The following is a 22,223-nucleotide window of genomic DNA, read 5'->3' as shown; positions in this document are numbered from 1 at the left end:
CCTAATCTTTATTCCTCTCTCCAATTTTCTCTTTTTTTCTTATTAATTTGATTATATTTTTTTTTATAATATATCAGTTTTTCACAAAATGTGGGAAGTATGGTAAAAAAAAATGTGGAAAGTAGGTAGGTGGGAAGGAAAGAGAGAGAAAGTGGGAAGTATAATAAGTGATTTATGTGTACTGGAGAATCATAAAAACTATTTCTTAAATAAATTTTTTAAAAGTGCTACAATAGTGAAGAGTAATTAGGAATAATAAATGTAGTGTACCTTTCATATAGTTCTTTCAAAATTAATATTAACTATTTTTTTAGTTTTAAATTTAAATAATTATAAAGTGACAAAATAACCAAAATAAAAGAATAAAATGAAATATTGATATAAAGATAAAATAGGGAAATTTTTTTATACAACCAAAAACAGTTATAATAGGAATCTCTCCCTATATATAGGTATATAGGTATAGATAACCAAAATAAAATAATAAAATAATTTTGTATGACATTTGTAAATTTATTATATATAACTATTATGTTGGATATGTTTACTTCATAACACAACATATCAATAGTAGGTGTACTTAGATAATTTATATGTCTTCTCATATGCATTTGTATTTATTAAAATAAACTATAAATTTATAATCTTAATATAAATGTGCAAAATTTGAATTTAATATTAAACATAAATATATAGAAATAATAAAAAAAATGCAGATACACCTCGTGCCTGTAGTAGTAATAATAATAATAATAGTAATAATAATAATAACAATGATAATAATAATAGTAATAATAATAATAATAGTAATAAGAATAAGAATAATATTAGTAATAATAATAATAGTTAATAATAATAATTATAGTAATAATTAATAATAATAACAATAACAATAATATTTCTCAATCTCACATCTCTCTACATAAATATTCTTTCTTCCACATAAACACTCTCTACCAGATAAGCAATACCTGACACCTTAGGTTAGACTTAATAGAAAAGATCAATTTAAATACATTTTAAAAAATATAAGACGAATTTGACTTTTTTTTAAATTACTCAACTAAATTTTACTATTAACCTAAATATAGAGAGGAATAAAACTTAATAAAATAATAAAATTAGGAGCATAAATTCACTATTATTTTTATAAAAACAATTTGTTTGATTTATAAAATCAGTTTCAGAACACTCTCATGCTTAATTCAACACGTAACTCTTCTGATTCACACTATCCAAACCAAAATTTCTCCTTGTTAGTTCAGGACCTTAGCACACACACGCACAGCGCCAACACCTTCGAAAGCAAAGTTCGAGAGAGAGAGATGTTGGAGGCTAAGTGTTTGAAGAAAGCAGTGGTTCCTTCCACTCTGATTGACGACCCATCCCCTGGAAGTCTTCAGTGCACTCGCCTTGCTCTTCGTGTCAGTACCATTACCATTTCTCTCATCTTCTCTTTTCTTTTCTTATCCCTTTTTCAATCACTGTGACCCTTTTTGTCTGTGATAACTTCTCAGGTTAGCGAGGATCAACGTTCTTGTGTTGTCTACATAGCTTCCGGTCCCCACATTTATAAGCTCCACGTATGCACCCCTCTTCATTTTCTCTACCCCAACTGTGGAATTTGACTACTTTTTCTTTTTTGTTGCTTCAGTTGTAGACATTTGTTGCTACAAGCCCCTTTCTTGAGGTGGTGTGCTTTTTGAAGTGGTGAAATCACACTGGAAAGGAAACCATCGATAGGACAAAGAAAGTTTGAAATGCATCTAATTGAGTTATTTGGTTTGGATGGTATTTAATAATTATAATAGAGACTTGGGATGGAATTTGTTGTTGTAGTAAAATTCTTGGTGTTTGTTAGATAGGGCGGGATTGGATGAATTTCTCAATAAGCACTTAACAGAAAAGTAAAGAAAGTAAAATTGGATAAGTTTCTTCCATAAGTTGAAATTAGCCTATGCATCATTGTAGTACATGATTGTTCTAGCTTAATCAGTAATCTCGAGTTTGAGTCCTGGGCACACAATACTGAAATGAAGAATTTTATCACCGATGACATCTTTCTTGACTCGAGTAGGATTATCTAGTCTCAGAAAATGAATATTAGCTTTTATGAATGAGCTAATATATAGAAGCTATCTCATTTAGCTTCTTTAAAAGCTGATTAGAACTTATGCATAAAGATAATTTTAACTTATGAGACGAATTCAATTTGTTTTACCTTGTTATTTTATTTATTTATAAGTTTTTATTGACAAATTCATCAAAACATACTTAAGTAAACTTGGCTGTGCTAAAACACAAAATATCACTTTGCTGATTTATTTTGAGTATTGTTTTACTTAAGTATGGTTTATTTACTCTCTAGATTGCTTTGGGAGAGTCTTCAGTCAGCGAAGGAAAAGATAGCCTATTGATACCTGAACACACTGAGGTATATAGAGTCTTGTAAAGAAAATCCTACTTGCTTGATCTTTGCTAGTTCTTACTTATTTATTAATTTAATAAGTCTGCATATTGTTGTCTCTTATAGATTATTGCCTCTTCATTACTCAACCGATGCCCTCATCGTTCAGAAATTCAGAGTATTGCCCTTGCTGAGGTGGAGAGTAAGTGTCTTTTCCATTATGAGACTTTCTTTAATATTTTCTTTTGCCACATTGTGTCCGAAATCAAAATTTGCATGGATATAACAGTTCTATATTTTAACCTGCTATGATTTTAGGCTGTGGCTATGTAATGTTGGGAAGTGTGGATTCATATGGTTATCTCATTGTGTCTAAACTAGATGCATCTGGTGAAGGTACTTCTTTTTTCTTTACCTTAACCATCTGGGCTTTCCCTGTGTTGATACTTAAATTTAACTTGAAATTTATTTTGAAGTAGACCTACTACTGGCATTCAATTATAATGTTTTTCTAGAAAAATATAGTCTCACTCATTTAAAAGCGTTGGATAGCCAACTAAAAAGTGGAATCTCCCACCCAAGACTCCTCTAAAAAATTTGACACGAGAGCCATTACATACCTTCAAGGTAAGCACAGACTTAAAGTTAATATATTGATGGGAGATAATTTTCTGATAACTAAAATAAGAAGCCTTGGTTTCCATATTAGCATCCTATCTGTTCATTCTTTAGATAGTCTGATGCCAAAGGGAATGACCAATTAAGTTTGTGAAGGAAATCATCATATCCATTTACTTGCCTAAAGTCCAAGACTCTTAGAATCAACCTACTTTGTCAAATTAATTTTTGCTGTCTGCATTATCCTTCTCCGAGATTTTGCTGTCTTAGTTTTATTGAATGTATCTGCAGATGTTGATAAGCTAACATATTCTGCATTGCCTCATGATAATGGTATTGGGGAAGGAAGTTGGTCAGGACTCAGCTTTTGCCCAGATCAATGGTCTACGGTAAGCACTTTCGTACAATTGATGGTGGTTCATTTACAGAATTGTTTTTGGAAAAACCTTAACCCTCCTCCCACACTCAGAAAATTGAAGTTTAACAGTTAGTAAATGTATAGACATCTAGAATAATTTTTTTTCTTTTCAGTGGTTTAACTCTCTTGACAATGCAATGCACTATTGATAAATACTAAACCAGCAGAGTGTAAATCCTACTAATATTTGGTTCTATTCTCATAAGAAAATCCATAGCATAGGAATACAAGCTGTGGCATGAGCAGAACTTTAATTTGACTTGCTAAAAAAATAGTAGGTTGGTTGATATTTTGAACATAAGGGACATAATTGTTAGCTTATAAATAGAAAGAAACTGTCTACCTCCATCTCTGTTCTGATTTATTTCTACCTCATACCTGTATATGGGTTTTGCTAATTGTGTTCAGTTGTTACTTTATCAAGACAGCCGTTGCCCGTAGCTTTTGCAAAACCATTGATATTTATGATCAAGACATGCACATTCGCACATTACGACAGTAAGTGGTTTTTTTTTGTTTTCAAGTTCAATTTTGTGGAAGTAAAGTAACTATCTGGCTATCTTTACTTTCCATCATTCATTCATATTCTAATTCTTTCCATGTGATTGATGTAATATTGATGATATGCACCTCTAAAGCATTTGATACATACTCGAGAAGGGACCAGGAAACGATTTAGTAAACAGTTTCATTTCATGAATTGCTTGAGTTTTGTACTCAACATATGCTTTAAATAATAAATTATTTTACGTTAAGAACAAGAGTAAATTACCCTTAACACCCTATATGCTTTTTCTATGATAACACACAACCCTCCTTTATGATTACTTAAATCTTCCTTATTGAGGTATATGGTATAATGTTTTTTAAACAATTAAGAAGGTTAGTGTAATGAATAATAGATGTCAATATAATGCCCTTCAAATAATTAAGGGGTATCAGGGGGTTGACAAAGGAGGGGTACTGGGAGTAATTTGACAAAATGTAGGTGTTAGTGTAATTTTCTCTAGACATAATGATAAATAATTGAACTGTTTCCTATGACTCAGTCTTTCCAATGATACTCTAATCACTAACTATTTTGAACACTCCTTCATAAGTTGGATCATATAAGCCATATGCATTGAGCTTGCAACAATTTTAATGACTTCAATTCCTCTTTGAACTTTTTAGGATTTTCTCAAACAAAATTGTTATCGTTTTCAAGATGGCAATCTTGATTTTGACAAATATGCCCCAAAAGAAAAAGGAATATTGTTGACAAAAGTTTTTATCTGTTTATATTTCTTTTTGAGAATTTCCCTTAATTAATTTGTCCTTTCAGGCTCTGGTATCCTACTTCATTAAACTTCTTGCAAAATGTAGTTAATGGAAATCAAAGTTCTACATTAGCTATTACGGAAGGAAGCCAGGTAAATTAGTTGACTAATGATTTCTTCAATGCTTTTATTTGTTGCAAATTCTATAGCATGGACACCTGATTTTGGTGTTATGTTCACGCATTAGACTAGACAAATGTTATGGCCTATGAAGCATAAACTCTGATAAGGACATGGGGACACAACTAAATTAAAAATCATGGAGCATAGGAACGTGACTTCTATATAAAAGATTTATAGAAAATATGATCAACATGACAAAAAGTTCAAGACTATCAAATATGAAAATTAAATTTATATATTCATATAGTGGTAAGTTTCATACAAGGAGACCTCATTTTTAAATGTAAAAAAAGCTAAGGGAATTTGAGAAATTCTACTAATAAAGAGTCTCACAAAAAGAAATACGAGAAACCTTCTTTCTTTATCATCATCATTATAAAGAAAAATAATAACTTGCTAATATTAATCCATCTAAGTCCCTCCTCATCCTTCTTGCTTATCATTATTGAAAAACATGCCTTCTAACTGTGGTTCATCCAGGGATAATTTAGCAATTTCTAGAAAGAATGGGTACACTTAGAAGCTTCACCATTGAACTTTGAATCACACCTATGCACCCCTCACCATGAGATAAGAAAAGGAATGAGGATCATCACTTGAGTCTCTACTCAGGATAAAAGCTCTAAGAAAAGACTCATTCTTCACAAAAATCACTCTAGATTTCTTATGATCAAAGTTGTTCACATATACTCTCCTTATATAAAGAAGCTTATGCATGGGAAGGAGGGATCAAACACTTCCTTTCCCCACCGTTCTTCCTGGTGCTAATGTTCCTATTAAGTCACTAAAGAAGACATTATTCAAAAACATTGAGCAAATCAAATTGAGCTATCAAACTACACAAATCATTCAACACCACAAAAAATAGGGTCAAATCATGTCATGCTATTTGGTGACTCCAATGACTCATGTATGCCTTTTTCGTTGCAAGCAGCATAAGCATTGGATGAAAGATGACAACATGCCATTTATCCTTGGGATTGAGAAATATGGTTGGGAAAATGGAAAAGCATTTCAAAATATTTTATTCTCTCCAAAATTCCATGTCAGATTAAAAGTCACGCTAAATAATACTTCCTTCACAAGAATTCCTCGCAGAAAGAGAAGAAGCATCTTGACTCAACCTTACAAGACAATGACCAGATTGTTATTCCTTGCGACATTGATTGACTCATCTGAGTTCTCCTCCTGCCCCAAATTTTGCTATGCAGCCACAATGAATGCAAGTAGCACAACATATGTTGCAATTTAACCTTTTCTATAACGTTGTCAAATAGGTGGACATAAAAACCTTAATAATGGCCTGCCCTCACCACGAGGCATTTGAATTTGGTTGCTTTTCTAGATTTATTTGTTCAACAGTTGCAAAAGTAGAACAAGAACAAACAATTTAACCACCCTAACAATGACTAATTAACTGGATAGATATAATTATGTTAATAATAACTTTTGGTTGGGAATCTTTCCAAAAGCTTCATTTAACTGTCAAACTATATATAGGCTGTTTTCAATTTTTGTGGCAAAAGGTAATATTCTTTAGATTGTGTTTTTGATTAAAACAAAAACAATGTTGGAAAGCTGTGCCTTAATTGTGTCACCTCATGCTCTCTTAAGTTGCAGTTTCTTTGTGAGTTGCCTAAATTTAAATCTCGAGCATGGTGTTCAGTTTCACATTGACTAGTGATATGGATAACTTGGTGTATATAAGTGGAGTGTAATTCTTATTTGAGTTCATTTTGTGGTGTGGGGTTAGACTCAAACCCAAATTCGAAGACAAGACATGGGTGCTTAAGTCATGTACCAGTTTCATTTCACTCAACCTTTTTATTTTATTCAAACACATTATATGCACATGCTTTTTTTTTTGTTTTCTAAGTTTTAGAATACCATGTCTCGGTGTTTGAAAGTGAAGCGAGAGTTACCACAATGGTAAGCTTGTGATTTTAGAGGCCACAAGTTCGAATCTTGGAAATAACCTTCTTTATGGTAGTACTGCATTTTTCTACCCTCCTTTATGCCACTAGGCAGGTCACTATTTTTTTAGTGTATCTCTGTTTCCACATGTGTCTATGTTTCTGTTTTGTGGTTTATAAGAAGTTCTTCATTATGCTTCATATTTGTTTATATTATTTACACTTGTTAATATGATTTCAGCTGTCAATATGGGACTTGAGAATGAAAGAAAATGGTGGTTGTGTACATCGGGTTTGTGGCATCCCTGGTGATATCTTTTATGCTGTTTGTAGTTCTTCCAGTGGTTATGTTGCTGTGGGAGGAGCTGATCGCACTGTGACTATTTATGATCCTCGCAGGTTAGCTGTCGGTGACTCTGTCAGTATCATTTAACCAATATAAATATTGTATAGATTCTATAGAAGCCACGAGAACTGTTCATTTTTTATTTATTTTACTTTTACACTGCCCTAATTAATCTTTAGCCCATGAATGCATTTTGATGTAGATGGTCGGCATTGTCTAGATGGGTGCACTGTTCAAAATACGAGGTCAGTTTTAATAATTTCTTTGCCTTGACCTCTCAGAAATTTTTTGTTTACCACTTTGAAAGAATATTTCTTAAAGAAGTTAATTGTAGGCAACAATTACGCTTTGTTTTGCAGTTTTAAATAATTGATTTGCTAAATTAATCTGATTCTTTAATTTGGGATTTCTTTTCTTTTCTAAACCAAATTATCATCTTAATTTCAGATATAACAAGTGCAAGTCAGATAATATATGGAATGCTGCACCTTTGAATTCATTCATTATTTGTGTATTGGCAACATGTATTATTACGCCCCTTTTGTCTTGCTTCGTTGGATATACAGTATTATTACCCCCTTTATTTATTTTGTTTTTTTTACTGGAGTTTCCTGTATGTAGTTTGTTTCGTCCGGTTGACTCGCTTCACCGGTCGTCTTCAACGGTTGCTTTGGCCCTTCTATCCTTGCCTGAGAATTATACCTTCTTCGTCAAGAAACTTCTCTCCTACAAAGACAAAGGGGTGCCCTAGCGGCCGTTTGCACTCCGACGCTTAAGTCAGTATTAAGGCAAAAAACATCAAGTGTATAGAATAACTTCAGTCTCAAAGGCTGCGTACCTTACTAGGGTTCTTAGCACCCTTTATATAGGTTGAAACTAGGGTTTACCTCTGTTCTTTTACCATGGTCTAGGGTTCTTTGAGAAGTGTCTCTGTGCCGCTATTGTGTAATTTTAGCGTATCTGGCACATGAACTTCCTTTAACTGGAATGCCACGGATAATCAGAGTGGCCGCCTAGGTCCCTTCTTGTTGCGCCTAATATCCAGTGCCATCTGTTTTGCGGGTGCCCTAAATGTCCACGTGCCATGCATGCTACTTCCCTGGAAACCCTAATTCAGCTGGGTCCTTACGCCTCCTAGAATCATCCATGAGGTTGCGCCTTCATGCGTCATACGCCCCACATGCATGGATCCCTCGTGCCTTAGGCTTCCCACACATCTCTTGTCTTATTGTTATCATGATGAAATTCTAAGGCCCGCCGTATAGGGCCTTTCACTTCATCCTGTCAGCCGATGTCCGATCTTCTTCCTCTACTGGGGAGGTCCGATATCGATCTCCGACATCAGGCCTAGGGTAGCAATGTCAAAGACCAACCACCCTCCTGGTACGTGTGTCTGGGGCCCACCTTAAGTGACCCCCTTCCCTTACCATACATCAGTGCGCGATGTCTGAGGTCAGTCTCTGAATTGGTGACCGAGGACTGGTCTGGACATAGTTGAAACACACGTTTACACCAAATTATGCTTCTCTTTTCCCGAATTCAATAATATGAACTTAAAATTGTTTTCTAACACAGGGAAGTCAATTTCAAGTTAAGATTACATTAAATAGGTTTTGTTATCCTATACTATACCAGTTCCTGGTTAATCAATGTCTAATTTTCACATCATTTAAGCTCTAGATTTTCTTCAATTTACTCACAAAAGGAAATGGAATACTAAGTGTCTATTAGGCTTGAAAATATGTATTTTTTTCTTTAATTTTCTATTTTTACAAATATTTACAAAAATGCTTCCTTTTATCCATCGTATTTCTTATATAAATTTACCCAAGAACAGGGCAAACGACAGAAATCATGTTTTCACTATTTCTTAATTAAATCTTTAAACACAAGAAACAAAGAAAAACAAAGGTTACAATTTTGTACTTATTTGCAAAAGATTGCAAAAATAGGAAATCATAACAAAAATCTCTCTTTAATCAATATAAGCTTCTATTAGTAGCCTTTCTCTGGGTTGCTATTGGGGATTTTGGAATATGGTTTTCCGGTCAGCGTCACACTCGTTGATGTCAAAGTTCATCTCGTAAATCATTCATAAAATGCTTTGAGAATGGGAATATTGGTATAGCATGAGGGAGGGGCTGGTTGTTGCAAATTGTTTCAGAAGTGGACTTTTTGACTATGAAAGGTATCTTGGTATTTTTCTAGTGCTTTAACTTTATTCTCACTTCACTTGTATGATTCTTTAGTGCTATTTATTCAGAAAAGCTATTTCATTTTTTTGTATGTAACATTGGAGGAAATTATTAAAAGGAATCTCATGGTGGATAATAATATCCTTGAGAATTTGGTATTTAACTATGCTCAATGGCTTTATGTGATCCATATAGTTGATTTCACTTAGAGGGATAAGGTTATTGTTGATGTTTTTATTGTGTTACTTGTTGTATTGTTGCTTCCTGACTGTAATTGATTTCATTAATACTGCAGATAACAGGACTGGCTTTCTCAACAATAGACCCGGACTGCATCTATATTCAAGGGGTTGATTATGAGGTAAATTTTCTCATTTTTTAATCAATGTATGACTACTATTGTCAACCAAAGTAATAAGGCATAAGAAACATGTGTAAACTATAGAGGGATCCACCGTATGAGCTGCGTCATAAAATTATTGACAATACTAATTAACAGTAGATTGAGGCTGGAGACCGGTGTATGAAAGTATAAATTTGGTTTTATTTCACGGATGTCAACTTTGAAGGTTATATATGACAGGGCAGTGACTTCTGTATGAACTCTTGCCATGGGAATTTAACAGAAATTTATCCAATAATCTAGCTGTTCACCAATGTTTAACTTGGTCCCCTTACTTTTTATCCTGTACTTGGAAATATGTTGGGTTTGTTTGGATTAACTTTTGTCAAAAGCATTTTTCCAAAGGTGAAAGAAGTAGGTTTGCATTTGGATGCAATTCTTAAGAATTGCTTATTTAACAGTAGCACTTTTTAGTTCGTTAGCATAAAAATGATATTTTTTATTTTAACAAAATTACTGAAATAGACTTCCAAAAGCACTTTTTTAAACTGTTGGGGATGCTTTACCGAACTGTCTTATGTATTGGGACTGAGGATAGGGCTTTCTATGATTAGAGATTGTAATACGAAATCAAATGGCTGATGAACTTTTTTTTTCTGTTCTGCAACTGGTTTATTTTGGATTTTATCAATTGGCTTTAGATGTATTACCAGAGTCTTTAGACATGGCTCTTCCATGCACACGTGAAAGTGTTAATATTTAGTGTATCAAATGTATTTTTCTTGGTGCAGAAATGACATTACAACTCTTTAAGCTAAATTTCTACAACTCACCATATTGAGCGTATTCAGAATGGGTTTTGTTAATGCCCTTAAGTGAACATGATAAGGAATGAAAAATAGAATTACTAAATGACAATAAAACCATTTAATTCCTTAAAAAAAAATAATACTTTCTTTGTGTAAATTAAGATGAATAATGAATGCTATTTTTATTCCTTAATGACACCCTTTTTTGGATTATATTTTTTTGGTTCATATCCATGCTATGCTCGTAGTGATCTTCAATTTCGAGTAACCAATGCAGGTCTTTTGTGGACGATGGAAAGACACCACCAAAATGTTTTCATTTCGAGGAGACTCAAATTGGCTAGGCTTTAGTAAGGTCTGTATATAGCGTGTTTATGATTTGTCACTTGACTCCACTGTGGTATCTGGCTGAAATCTAAATGTGACTTTGGAACCTGCCTTCACACTATTTTCTTAAAAAAATGCACACTGTTCCATTTGAATGAAATTTACTGTTTTTTTGTAACTTAAATTGGGTAATTACTTCCCATGCATCTGTTAGGAACCAAGAATTATAAAGAGAAGAAAAGAAAGGTTTTTATTGAATAGAATCAAAAGAACAAGAAATAGGAGAGCACTCTCTCCTTCAAGGGCTTCCCCTTCACAGAGCTAAAATTCAATCTACAAAAAATTACACAACCCCTCTCCCTCTCCTTCTTTCTTATTTATATCTAACTAGCAAATCAAGTAACTAATTCATGACTATTCTAATTCTAACTAACTCCTCCTCTCTCTGTATCCTAACAGCATCATAGCGGTATACTTCTACAGCTAAGTGTATATATTTTTTGAACTTCTAGCATCCCTTTATTAGTCGCATGGCTATCACTATCCACAATAGTTATTTTTAGAAAAGAAAATTAGCAATAATACTTACACTTCAAACCAATTCTTATGGGTTTTTAAGGAGAGTTATTTTTTGACGTGATACTAAAGTTATTCTTTCTTAGAAGAATGGAATTAATCAAACCCCCGGATGCTTTCACTTGGATTTCATATCATGTCAAAGAACAACTCTCTTGATTCCTTGATGCTTAGTTGTTCTTTGACATGATATCGTCAACACCAATGCAATTAAGCATTCAAGAGTTTTCAATCCCTTTCCATTCTTGTAAGACAGTTAAATTTCAATTCAAAGTAGTGAGCCCATGCATTGTCAACACTTCAAGCATATGGCTCTCACATGAGTTAAGCTTTAGGAGACTTAGTCATTGATGCTAAGATATTAGTAGCTAGAAAATCGGAATGTTCATGCTCTCAGGCCCAGTCAACTTAGGCACAGTACAATCACCACATGGTGCTAAACCCATGTGTTAGTCTATAAGCTATTCAAGATTATGTCTTCAAGAAATATTAGCTCGAAACAACTTCATCGGCTTCTGAATGCTCTGAGGGAATAGGGGAGAATGACTGTATGGAGCCTGCAACTAATAAAATTTCAAATGTTCAAGATGTGTCAGAGGGGCTACAAATTGGGTCCTTAGGACCAGGTCAATAATGGATCGCTGACAAAAATGGAAAGAGGAGATGCGTAAAAGGAGGAAAAGAAAATGACAGTGGGAGTAGATGATGATAGGATGGGTGAGGGGAAAGAACAAAAGAGGCATTAACTTTGAAAATGGACGGGAGTGTCCCTTTTGTGGACAGAACCAAGAAACTTAGTCCACGTTTTGTTTGCATGTGAGAAAAGTCATGAGATATGGAGTGAATGCTTGCGGTGGGTAGGTACAAGTACAATGTGGGTTATGCCACGAAATGCTTTGAAATACTTTCTGCAATTTTTGGTTATAGGTAACTCCAAGGAAGGAAAGGAAAATCGTATGGATTTTGTGGGGGTCTATAACGTGGAATATATGGAGATATAGAAAAAAGTGTGTTCTCTGATGAAAGTTTTGATCATAACTCAATCATGAAGGACATTACTTTCTCTGCATTGATGAGGGTGAGAGGGCATATGCTATCTTGCTCGTATTCATATACCCAGTTGCAAGCTCAGGTTGGACTATGCTTAAAGAATGACAGTAACGAATGGTGGACATAATAGAAGGGAACATGGACACAATTGATGGGGTGGAAGCAGAAATCAAGTCCATGTCATTTACCTTGTGTAATTATTTCGATATCTAGAACAGGAAAAAGGAACATGCAGGAGTGGCGTACTCAGATGTACTTATATTGATGAATATAGGTGGTGGATATGTATTATGTGGTAGTCTGGTTAAAGTTTGTTACTGCATTGCATATAGATACACTGTAACGGGATATGCATTGTTTATTTACTTTTTGATATGTATGCAATACCTTGCGGCACCTCCGTACCATCATTCTTATTATATAATATCTTTCTTTGTGGAACAAGAAAAAGGTTTCCACATCAATGCTTCACAAATACCATATTGGGTTTCATATTGAGACATTATTTTGTTCAATCATTCCAAAGTGAAGTTCCTCAAGGAATGTGGTTCTTAACTCTTCAAATTTTTACGAAGAAATATAAAGGATGGGGGACTTGGCATGAATCTTTTGCACAGATACACTTCTCTTTCAAATGACACGGTTAAACCTTGGGAGAAATGTTAAATAATTTAAGTGTGTTAAAGGAATAAAAGTGAGGGTAAAATGGTTGATTGAAACTGGGGCGTGAAAATTAGCAATGGCATGATAAGCAAGAATATGGCTGTTTTCTTCACTTGTTTTTGTTAGTTTCACTTTTGTGGTTCTGCCAAGCCCATAGAAAATGTTGGCTAGATTCTATTTCTTCTTCTGCAACTTTCTATCTTTTTATTTGTAAACATTTAATGGCTTTTACTCGTGTCAAATATTACTTCTAATATTACTATTTGTTACATCGCAGTGCTCAGGGAAAGATGTTTTGGCTGGATGGTGTGATTCAGGCAGCATATTTATAGCTGATGTTGCGAGTGAAATTAATAAAGTGGTGTCTGTCCAGTAATTTTCCCATCTTTGTAGAAAATTGCACCCCAATGTATGTAAGTAACCATGGTTAGTTTCATGATCGAAGGCTAATTTAGTGTGATCAAGCTTCAATATGCAGAACATGTCATAATGCATTTCTAACCACAGAATGTGACTTAAGATTACGGAATGCATTATTTGTGTGCACTGTATCAATTCTGTGATGTTCATTTTAAGTTCCTATTTTGACAAATTATTGAAATATCAAGGCTAATTGTATGGTTTACAAACAAGGCCATTATTGTGTTATATGGCACTGAACAGGAGCATATGATCATTCAATTAGCAGATGGTACTTTTAAGATTCTTAGCTTTTTTGGCTTTCCCTTATGTGGTTGTACTTTTTGAAACTTTTAAGTATCATGTCATAACTGTACATCATGATGTTGATATTGTTAACGCGTATCGTGGAGCTTCTCTCTCTAAATATAGCTTTTTGTCTCCATTCTTTCATTCCTCTGGAAAAGAGCTTAAATTATTTTTGCTATGGTCGGTGAGATTGCATATTTTAGGCTTTCTTTTTACTGTTGTTTGTTATTTTTCTCTTTATGACCATTACTATATTCATGCTAGGTCAAGAAATTTAAGACCCTGAAGTGCAAATTGAAGTATCTGACGAATGTTGTGTGGTCCCTAGTTGAGTGTTTCAACGCCGGGAATCTCTCCTAAGTCATGGTCAAGGAGCTTCCTGCCATAAGGATGATAAAACTGAACCATGCTCTCTTGTTGGGGAACTACAGGGATGACTAGTTGTTCTGTGTAGGGGACAAGCTAGAGAAGGATAAATTATTATGTAATCTCATATCACCCCATGTTTATGGTTTCAATCAATCTCTTTGTAACATATATGAAGTTTTTTATTTGACAAGAAAAAAATTATTACACTTCATTATTTGTCATATGAAGATTAATTGAGGTTATTGTAATTTAGGGTTTATCTGATAATCTATAGGGTCTAGGAGAGAAGAGTCTTGTTATTTTAGACCCTTTTGGGAAAACACTTAACCAAACTACCTATCAAGACCCTATTGAAAACTTTAACACTATAGACTTCAAAAAATATATATCATCTTATCCAAACACCGACCCCCACTTTATCTTTTGGCCAAGAAATGCATTAAACAAAAAGTTATGAAGCCAACATCTGAATTACCACCGACTTTACTATTTTGGATTCTAGTGTTTGATGATGCAATTTGGGGGTTATGTTCCTTTTGCCTACATACTCCTTATTTAGGTGCATGCTCTTCTACATTGGAACTCACCATGTAATTTAGTGTTTTTGTTGTTAATTCATACATGGAACTCTTGAACCCAATATTCCTATGTTGGGTTTTTGTGATATTACTATCTTCATACCATCCCAATTATATGCAGTATTAACCTCTTCAATTTGTCCTAAAATAAATAATATTCTCATTTTAAAATGTACTTTACTATTTTTTCCCATAATAAATTAATATGTTAACTATTCAAACACAACAATTACCTCACTATTCATTTAATATATTTATTAAGAGTGAGACCACTTTAATAGACGAGTGCTTATTGCTTTTCTTAATTTATGTGTAATTTTTAAAAAAAAAGTTAGGACAAAAGGCACGAATGTCAACTTAAGATTGTTTTGTAAAAACTAAGAATGACAATATCTATGTCTTATCCTTTATTACAATAAATGTATTTATATAAATTAATCAAATATTAGGTGAAAAAGTAAGAGTGTGATTGACAAAAACATAACTAATGTTATTTTGCAAAAAAACTATAGTTTAATAGAGAAAAATAAATAAAAACCTGAGTATTAATGCTTTACTTTTTTATTCTTGTTATACTGTACTGATTTCTGTAAATTTTTTATTTTAATCTTTCTAAAATTTTGTTTATTTTGCACAAGTCTTTTTGAAAAATATTTGATAGGACTAAAAGCAAATGATATAATCCTTTAATATTTTAAATCTCCATTTGGGATTTTGTTTTTACAGAATAGAGTCCCAACAAAGGGAAAGATATGGTTCTGTGTTAACCTAGCAAATGAAGACAATTACTACTTTGGTTTTTGAAGAGAAGAGTAACACTGTTGCATGTGAAGAGGTCAATATTGTCTTTTCAATAGAACTTTTTTTGTGATAGAACTTTTATGCTAAGAAAACTTTGACTTCACCTTCTTTTCACATGTGAACAAGTCCAATTCCAAAATAATTATTAGCCATACATTGAAAAGTTCAGATATAAATTACTAGAAAAAAGGTGTTTTCAAATTCAACAGCAATATACTTTTTTTTCTCTGCAAATATGACCCTGTAATTGCCACAGTCACACAATACGTATAAATTACATATACATTTCTTTAACAAGCTAAAAAAAACAAGGCCAATATATATGTATCATTATATAAAACAGATATTTTTCATGACTATTTTTTTATCAGAATTTTATTCTTTAATAAATAAATAATGTTTTATTTAATAAAATATAACATTTTATTCTTTTAATAAATAACAAATATTTTATTAAAAAATAACTTCACAATTTTTCCACTTAAAATAAATACACAAACGTGAAATTACATGTATTCCTGCTGGTATCTATAAATGTAAAAATGAGACAATTCCTTCTTTTAATTATATAAATACCATTTTCTTGTCCTTTATAGATGAAATAAGGCAAATAGTAAATATTATTATGTATTGCCATTTTTTCTATGTTCTTCCACATTTTTAGAAGATTCTAAATATCCGAATTTTGAATAATCGAATGACTTGTGCTTCTTTTTTTCCTTCTTGTTGACTACTTCTAGTTTCACATGTTTCAAATAAAGTATAAAAGAAATCTTATTATCTATGTTATAGAATTCTCTTTTACAAAATTTAGACATTTCAACTCTTCAAAAATAAATAATTAAAACTAACTTTTCTTAGAATTTTATTTATCTTACATAAACATAATTTTTAATTAAGAATATTTTTTTTGAAAAAAAGAAATAATGTTAATATAATTTATAGTTGATGTAGAATATTCAACACACATTCTCACTTCGAAGTATCTACATCTTATTGATGAAACTAAACATTTGTTGATGGTACTTGTTGATTGTACAATAATGTACCGGTATGGGTGAGGCCGAAGTCCACCTGACCGAGACCAGGGGAACCTGGCTGAGACTTAAGAGATTTGGTTGGATGACGAGGCCGATGACCCACTTGGCCGAGACCTTAGAAGACTTGGCCGAGACGATCGAGACCACTGGAATTTGGCCGGTGGCCGGCCCATACCATGATGACTTGGCCGACGGGCGACCCTAACGCTCAAACCAAGATCAGTGAAGTTAATCTATCATTAAGAATTAGGTAATGCAACCCTAAGCGGTATCCATCTCGATAAACGGGCCCAACAAGGTAGGCCAATCAGAATAATATAAATAGCACGCATCCCAAGGAGTAAGGTATGTCATTTATTACTGTTCACCTACCTGAGAACTGACCACCCGCTTTACTAACTTGAGCGTCGGAGTGCCTTCGCAGGTACCCCACCATCCAGTGTTCACCCGAGGCCGAGTGCCGAAGGAGAAACAGGAGGACGAGAAGAATCCCCGCTCACCATCCAATCACCCGACCGACCGAAGGAAGGAGAAGAAGACTTCAATAGTTCTCTAGGTCTCATCTCCCTAGCAGGAACAAATAACAACGTGATATCTAATAACACATCATACCTAACAAATCTTATTAGAAAATTTTGATATCATATTAAAAATTAAATTTACATTTTAATCATTCTTCCAAGATTTACTTGAAAATTACAATCACTTATATATTATAAATTAATTTAATCTCTAATATAAATTTTAAAAAAAACAAAGGAGCATTATCTATTTTAAACATGTTTAGCCATTTGCTTTAAAATCTACTTAAAAGTTTGAAAAATACTCTAAGATACACAAACTTTCTCTTCCTTTTTTATTTTCATTCTCTATTATAATTTTAATAACATCACATATTATACTTATATTTTTATTCTTTTTCTTTTTTATATCTCTTTTGTTTTCATTATACACCATAAAATGGGTGTATACATATTATTTCTCTGAAAAATATTAAGGTCATCCTCTGAATTGTGTGTGGGCAAAGATAAAGATGACATGTCATATGATTAACACCTACCATCAAATAATTGAATAAAAAAATTCATTCCAAAATCTTTGATGGTTAATCAAAGCTACATCACACATATGCTTTGTGCTTAATCTAAAGGATAATGTTTGATGGTTTATCATCATTATCTATATTACTTACCTAATCATTAAATATTGATTATAATTTTTTGACATTAAATTCTTTGTTTTCCTTCTTATTATATTAACAATATCCTCTAATCAATTATTGAAGACTAATTTCTTTGAAAATATAAATATTTTAAATGTGGTTTGCCTGGAATATAGTATTTTTCATTTACACTCTAAAAATAAACATGTACTTACATACTTTAAAAAACATAATTATTACTAACTAACAAATAATCACTCACATTTTGCTTTCTCTTTCTAATTAAGGATTTTAATTTAACTTTTGGGTTTTGAGATTTTGTGTTGTAGAAAAATGGGATGAGTTTCTTATCTACAGTTTGTTGGTATGCCAGCCATATGCCAGTGAATACATTTTGTCATATATATTGAAATTTGAAAACAGAGAGGTGTAAGTACATTATAAAATTTACACACTTAAACTCTAAAAATAATTATCATAAAAATTAATAAATTAAGTATTTTTTGTTATTAAATAGTAGTGCAACGAGTCTCCTTCTCTCATTCATGATTTACTAGAAAACAAACAATAATTAAATAAAAATTAATTTAAAAATTTATATATTATTTTATAAACTAAAAAAATTATAGATATTTGAAATATTTTTTATTATTAAAAAAAATTATAAATTAATATTTATAAATTAGTATTTAATTAACTATCAAAATTTTAACTATAAATAATTTAAATTTTAAAATTAATAATTAAAATTTAATAAATAATTAAATACTAATTTAGAAATTAATTTATTAATTTTCACTAATAATAAAATTTATTTTAGATATTAATAATTTTTTAATTTATAAAATAATATATAATTTAATCTATATAATAATTAATTATTATTTTTTAAATTAATTTTTATTTAATATTTTTTTTTCATTTAAAATTTCGTTACTAGGAAGAAAATGAACTATTCTTTACATTTTAGTGTTAATGTTTTCTTTAACATTTTAGTGTTAGTGTTTGAGCCAAAATTAGTTGTTTTTTATAATTAGTAAAAGGATAATGATATATCGATAATTCTAATTTTTTATATAATTATATTTTAATTTTTAATATTGTTATTTTAATAGTTTTTTGAATTATTTAATTATAAATTTTTTTTTATTATATATTTATTAAGATTTATATACAATTTTAAGAGTTATAAAGTTTTATTTTCTGTTTTTTAATGTTGATTTTGTCGTTTGAGTTAAATAAAACCATGTTTTTAAATTAAAAATAAAATCTAAAAATTGTATAAAATGCTTTATTACACATAAGTTTATTTTAGTTTTATGCCAAGTTTTTAAAGTATTATTTTGTTACTCGTAGAAAACACGTACAGTTATATTAATTCATAGAGGAATTAAATCACACTGCCCAAGAGTGAATTTATAAATTCTGAGTAAAAAAAAGGCACAAACTGTAAGAACTGAGTTTAACATTTTAAAACCCTAGGGAAGAGGAATCTAGAACACACGTGAAGGTGTAATTGATTAAAAATCTCAATGTTGCTTTTCTTATTAAGCAAAAGAGAATAAAACAAACAAGTCTTTTCTGAATATTTTTGATTCAGATTTTCTTCCTCAAATTATTGTATTTGTGAGGATATTCTTCTTCTTTTTATTTCAGTTTATATTGTCTTTTTCAGTTCTCTTCTCACTTTCTCAGAAATTAATGATTATGAAGATAAGATGTCAATCATAATAAGTTAAAAGTTAGAGTCTCTTTCAGAGAATTATGTATAATTTAATTAAAATCATAAAAATTAAATATCATATCATTCATAATTATCTAACCTTCTTAAACATGAAAAAAAGTTATTTAATTCATGGTGTTGTTTGAGCTTGAAATAATTTTGTGAAATTCTGTTCAATTGTGAAAAATGGATTTGGTTAAGTAATTGTTCTAAATAAATTATCATATATTTATGCTTTTTAAATACCTCATAAAAGATATTTTTTAAAGATAGATTCTTTAAGAAAAAGATAAATAATTAATAGTTATTTTCTATAACTTGTTTTGGTAACATTGGAAGAAGACGAATTAGGTTTATAGAGGAATAAATTTGTGGACCACATCTTGAAAACCAATTATAGTGTAAATGCAATAAATTGGAATTATAAAATACTGAAAATATATAAATCATAAAAAACTATTAATATACTAAGAAAAAGGTTTAGCAACAAAGGAACAATATTTCCAATATTGTTTACTAAAAAATTAAATTAAATTAGAAAAAGAAAAGTATTGGTTTAACACAATTTTATTCACATAAAAAACAAAGACATAAAGTATTTTATGCAACACTAGAATATGAAGATCTTATAAAAAAAAAAAAAATCAAAATACCATTTACTTTTTTTTTACTACTGTTGGTGTTAAAATAAAGCTGATTATTAATATTTTAGAAAAAAATTGATTACCTATTTTTATTAAAATAATATTCTCTTAATATTTTTTTAATTTAATTACTGAATTTCTAACTTATAGCTTTAATAGGTATAAATAATCTATTTCACTTCTTAACCAATTTGAGCAATGATGTCGAAATTTTATTTGGACGGGTGATATTCTCAAAAAAGAATACGATTTGTTCTCCTCTTGATAATGGAGGTTTGAAGATTATTAATCTTCGTCATGAAAATAATGCATATCTTCTTAAGTTTGTTTGAAAATTTATTTATAACAACATGCTCTTTGCTCTTGAAAGCCCGGGTTCTTACATCAAAATATGAGTTTAGAATGATTTATAAATCCTCGTCTCTTTGGTTTGAAATTAAACAGTTTTATTCTACTATACTTATTATACTTCTTGGACGGTTGATTCAGGTTGTTTTATTAATTTTATGTTCTACTACTCCTTTAACAAATATTGCGGGATTTTCCCATTGTAGGATTATCTAGTATAATCTTAGAATTATTTATGAATATACCTATGTATCGTTTTTATTAACATGAATTTTAATTTAGTCTTCCCATATTTAAATATTTATATATATATATATATATTTAATAATATTTTTTTATATGAATCATAGTTATTACTTGAGGTGTCAGTCTACCTAACTGATATGTCAAGTTGAATAACAAAACCTAACATGAAAGTATTTTTTTTTTTTTTTCAAAATCTTGTTTAAAAAGTTGAATATCATTCGAACCAAACCAAGTATAGATGTTTTATCTTTCTTTACATATGCATGTGATTAATAAAATATATAATTAATTTGGTTAAATAAGCTTATTGATTCAAATATTAGGATTATGTTTTCAATTTCATCTTTACTATTTTAAATGTTTTTTATTTTTTAGAAATAAGTTAATATGGTTTTTCTATAAAATTTATGGTGCAACGTTAATCATTCATTATTTATGTTATTTATTGTTATAATATAAAAATAATTACATTATTTTATTTTAAAAAATTCAAAGTCGGACCATTTAAAATAGTAAAACGAAATTAAAAAAATATAATGATAAAAAAAAGTTAATTTATTCTTATAATAAATGAAAATTTGAATATTAGAAATAGAAATAGGCAACTGATGAAGGAGATATTAATGAGTTGGTGACCAAGGAATATTAGCATCACACGTCATCGTCATCCTTTTTCTAGAAACTTACCCACACCACGCGAGGCTCAGGGGTCGTCCTTCCCACGCGCCATGCCAACGTAGACCTAGTCCCATTCTATTACTGATTGAGTCACCTGACAGTGACGTTTAACAATGTGACCCACTCTCCACGTGGTGATGCATGCACCACGGTTCCCCAACTTCTGAACACACAGCCCCATCACCATTTCGTCATATTTTCGTTACTGCCACTGTTGCGCTGTATGAATGAAGCTCTCAAGTACAAAATATTTTCCTCATTTGTATATTAAAAAAATATTTTTTTATTAAGGTGGTAAAATTTACATTTAACTTTAACATCACAAAACCCAACTTAATAATAAGGTTTATCTATATTTTTATATTATAAATTCATATTTTTTATATAAAAAATATTAAATATAAAAATTGTGTAATCGATTTATACTAAAAAAATTGAGGAAGTCCGATAATAGATGACATCAATAAGTTTAATTTAGAATGTTCTTTGTAATTCTATATCATATTAAAATAATAAAATTTAAATATAACCTAATTTACAAAATTAGTTTATTATGGTAAGATTTCTGATTACTTATAAAATTATCTTAGTATAACGGATGTAAAATTTCTAATATTATACAAAATAAAAAAAGTGTTACAAAAATTTCATCTTTAAGTGTTAAAACTTTTTTTAAAGATTAAAATTGTGAGGCTTTATTATCTTATTCCTCTCCGAACGAGTTTTTTTTTTCTGTTTTTTTTTTCACGAATTTCAGATTCGGATGATATTTACAAAATACATTCTGACGTTTAAATGAGAATTTGATATTGGACGCTC

At 30.8% G+C, this 22,223-nt stretch overlaps 1 protein-coding gene across 3 annotated transcripts; it reads left to right on the top strand.

Moving 5' to 3' along the window:
• The first annotated feature begins 1,179 nt into the window (after positions 1 to 1,179).
• On the top strand, positions 1,180 to 14,395 carry LOC137837485 (uncharacterized). Of its 3 annotated transcripts, none has more exons than XM_090301702.1 (14): positions 1,180 to 1,424; positions 1,518 to 1,583; positions 2,369 to 2,434; positions 2,534 to 2,609; positions 2,726 to 2,803; positions 3,317 to 3,414; positions 3,852 to 3,941; positions 4,768 to 4,855; positions 7,040 to 7,197; positions 7,347 to 7,389; positions 9,635 to 9,700; positions 10,769 to 10,846; positions 13,385 to 13,520; positions 14,080 to 14,395. In XM_090301702.1, the coding sequence occupies exons 6-13, from the start codon at positions 3,350 to 3,352 to the stop codon at positions 13,481 to 13,483; spliced, it is 687 nt and encodes a 228-aa protein (XP_090157828.1). In that variant the 5' UTR covers positions 1,180 to 1,424; positions 1,518 to 1,583; positions 2,369 to 2,434; positions 2,534 to 2,609; positions 2,726 to 2,803; positions 3,317 to 3,349; the 3' UTR covers positions 13,484 to 13,520; positions 14,080 to 14,395. The 3 variants fall into 3 exon arrangements, with proteins under 3 accessions (XP_090157828.1, XP_068502591.2, XP_068502590.1); XM_068646490.2 differs by having other exon boundaries at positions 1,186 to 1,424; positions 3,868 to 3,941; positions 13,385 to 13,516; XM_068646489.2 differs by having other exon boundaries at positions 1,186 to 1,424; positions 3,868 to 3,941.
• Positions 14,396 to 22,223: the final 7,828 nt, after the last annotated feature.

The sequence above is a fragment of the Phaseolus vulgaris genome, chromosome 4 (genome assembly GCF_051622355.1).
Source record: "Phaseolus vulgaris cultivar YP4 chromosome 4, ASM5162235v1, whole genome shotgun sequence".
Lineage (NCBI taxonomy): Eukaryota > Viridiplantae > Streptophyta > Magnoliopsida > Fabales > Fabaceae > Phaseolus > Phaseolus vulgaris.
The sequence above is the reverse complement of the archived record's forward strand: the minus strand, read 5'-3'. Positions and strand labels throughout refer to the sequence as shown.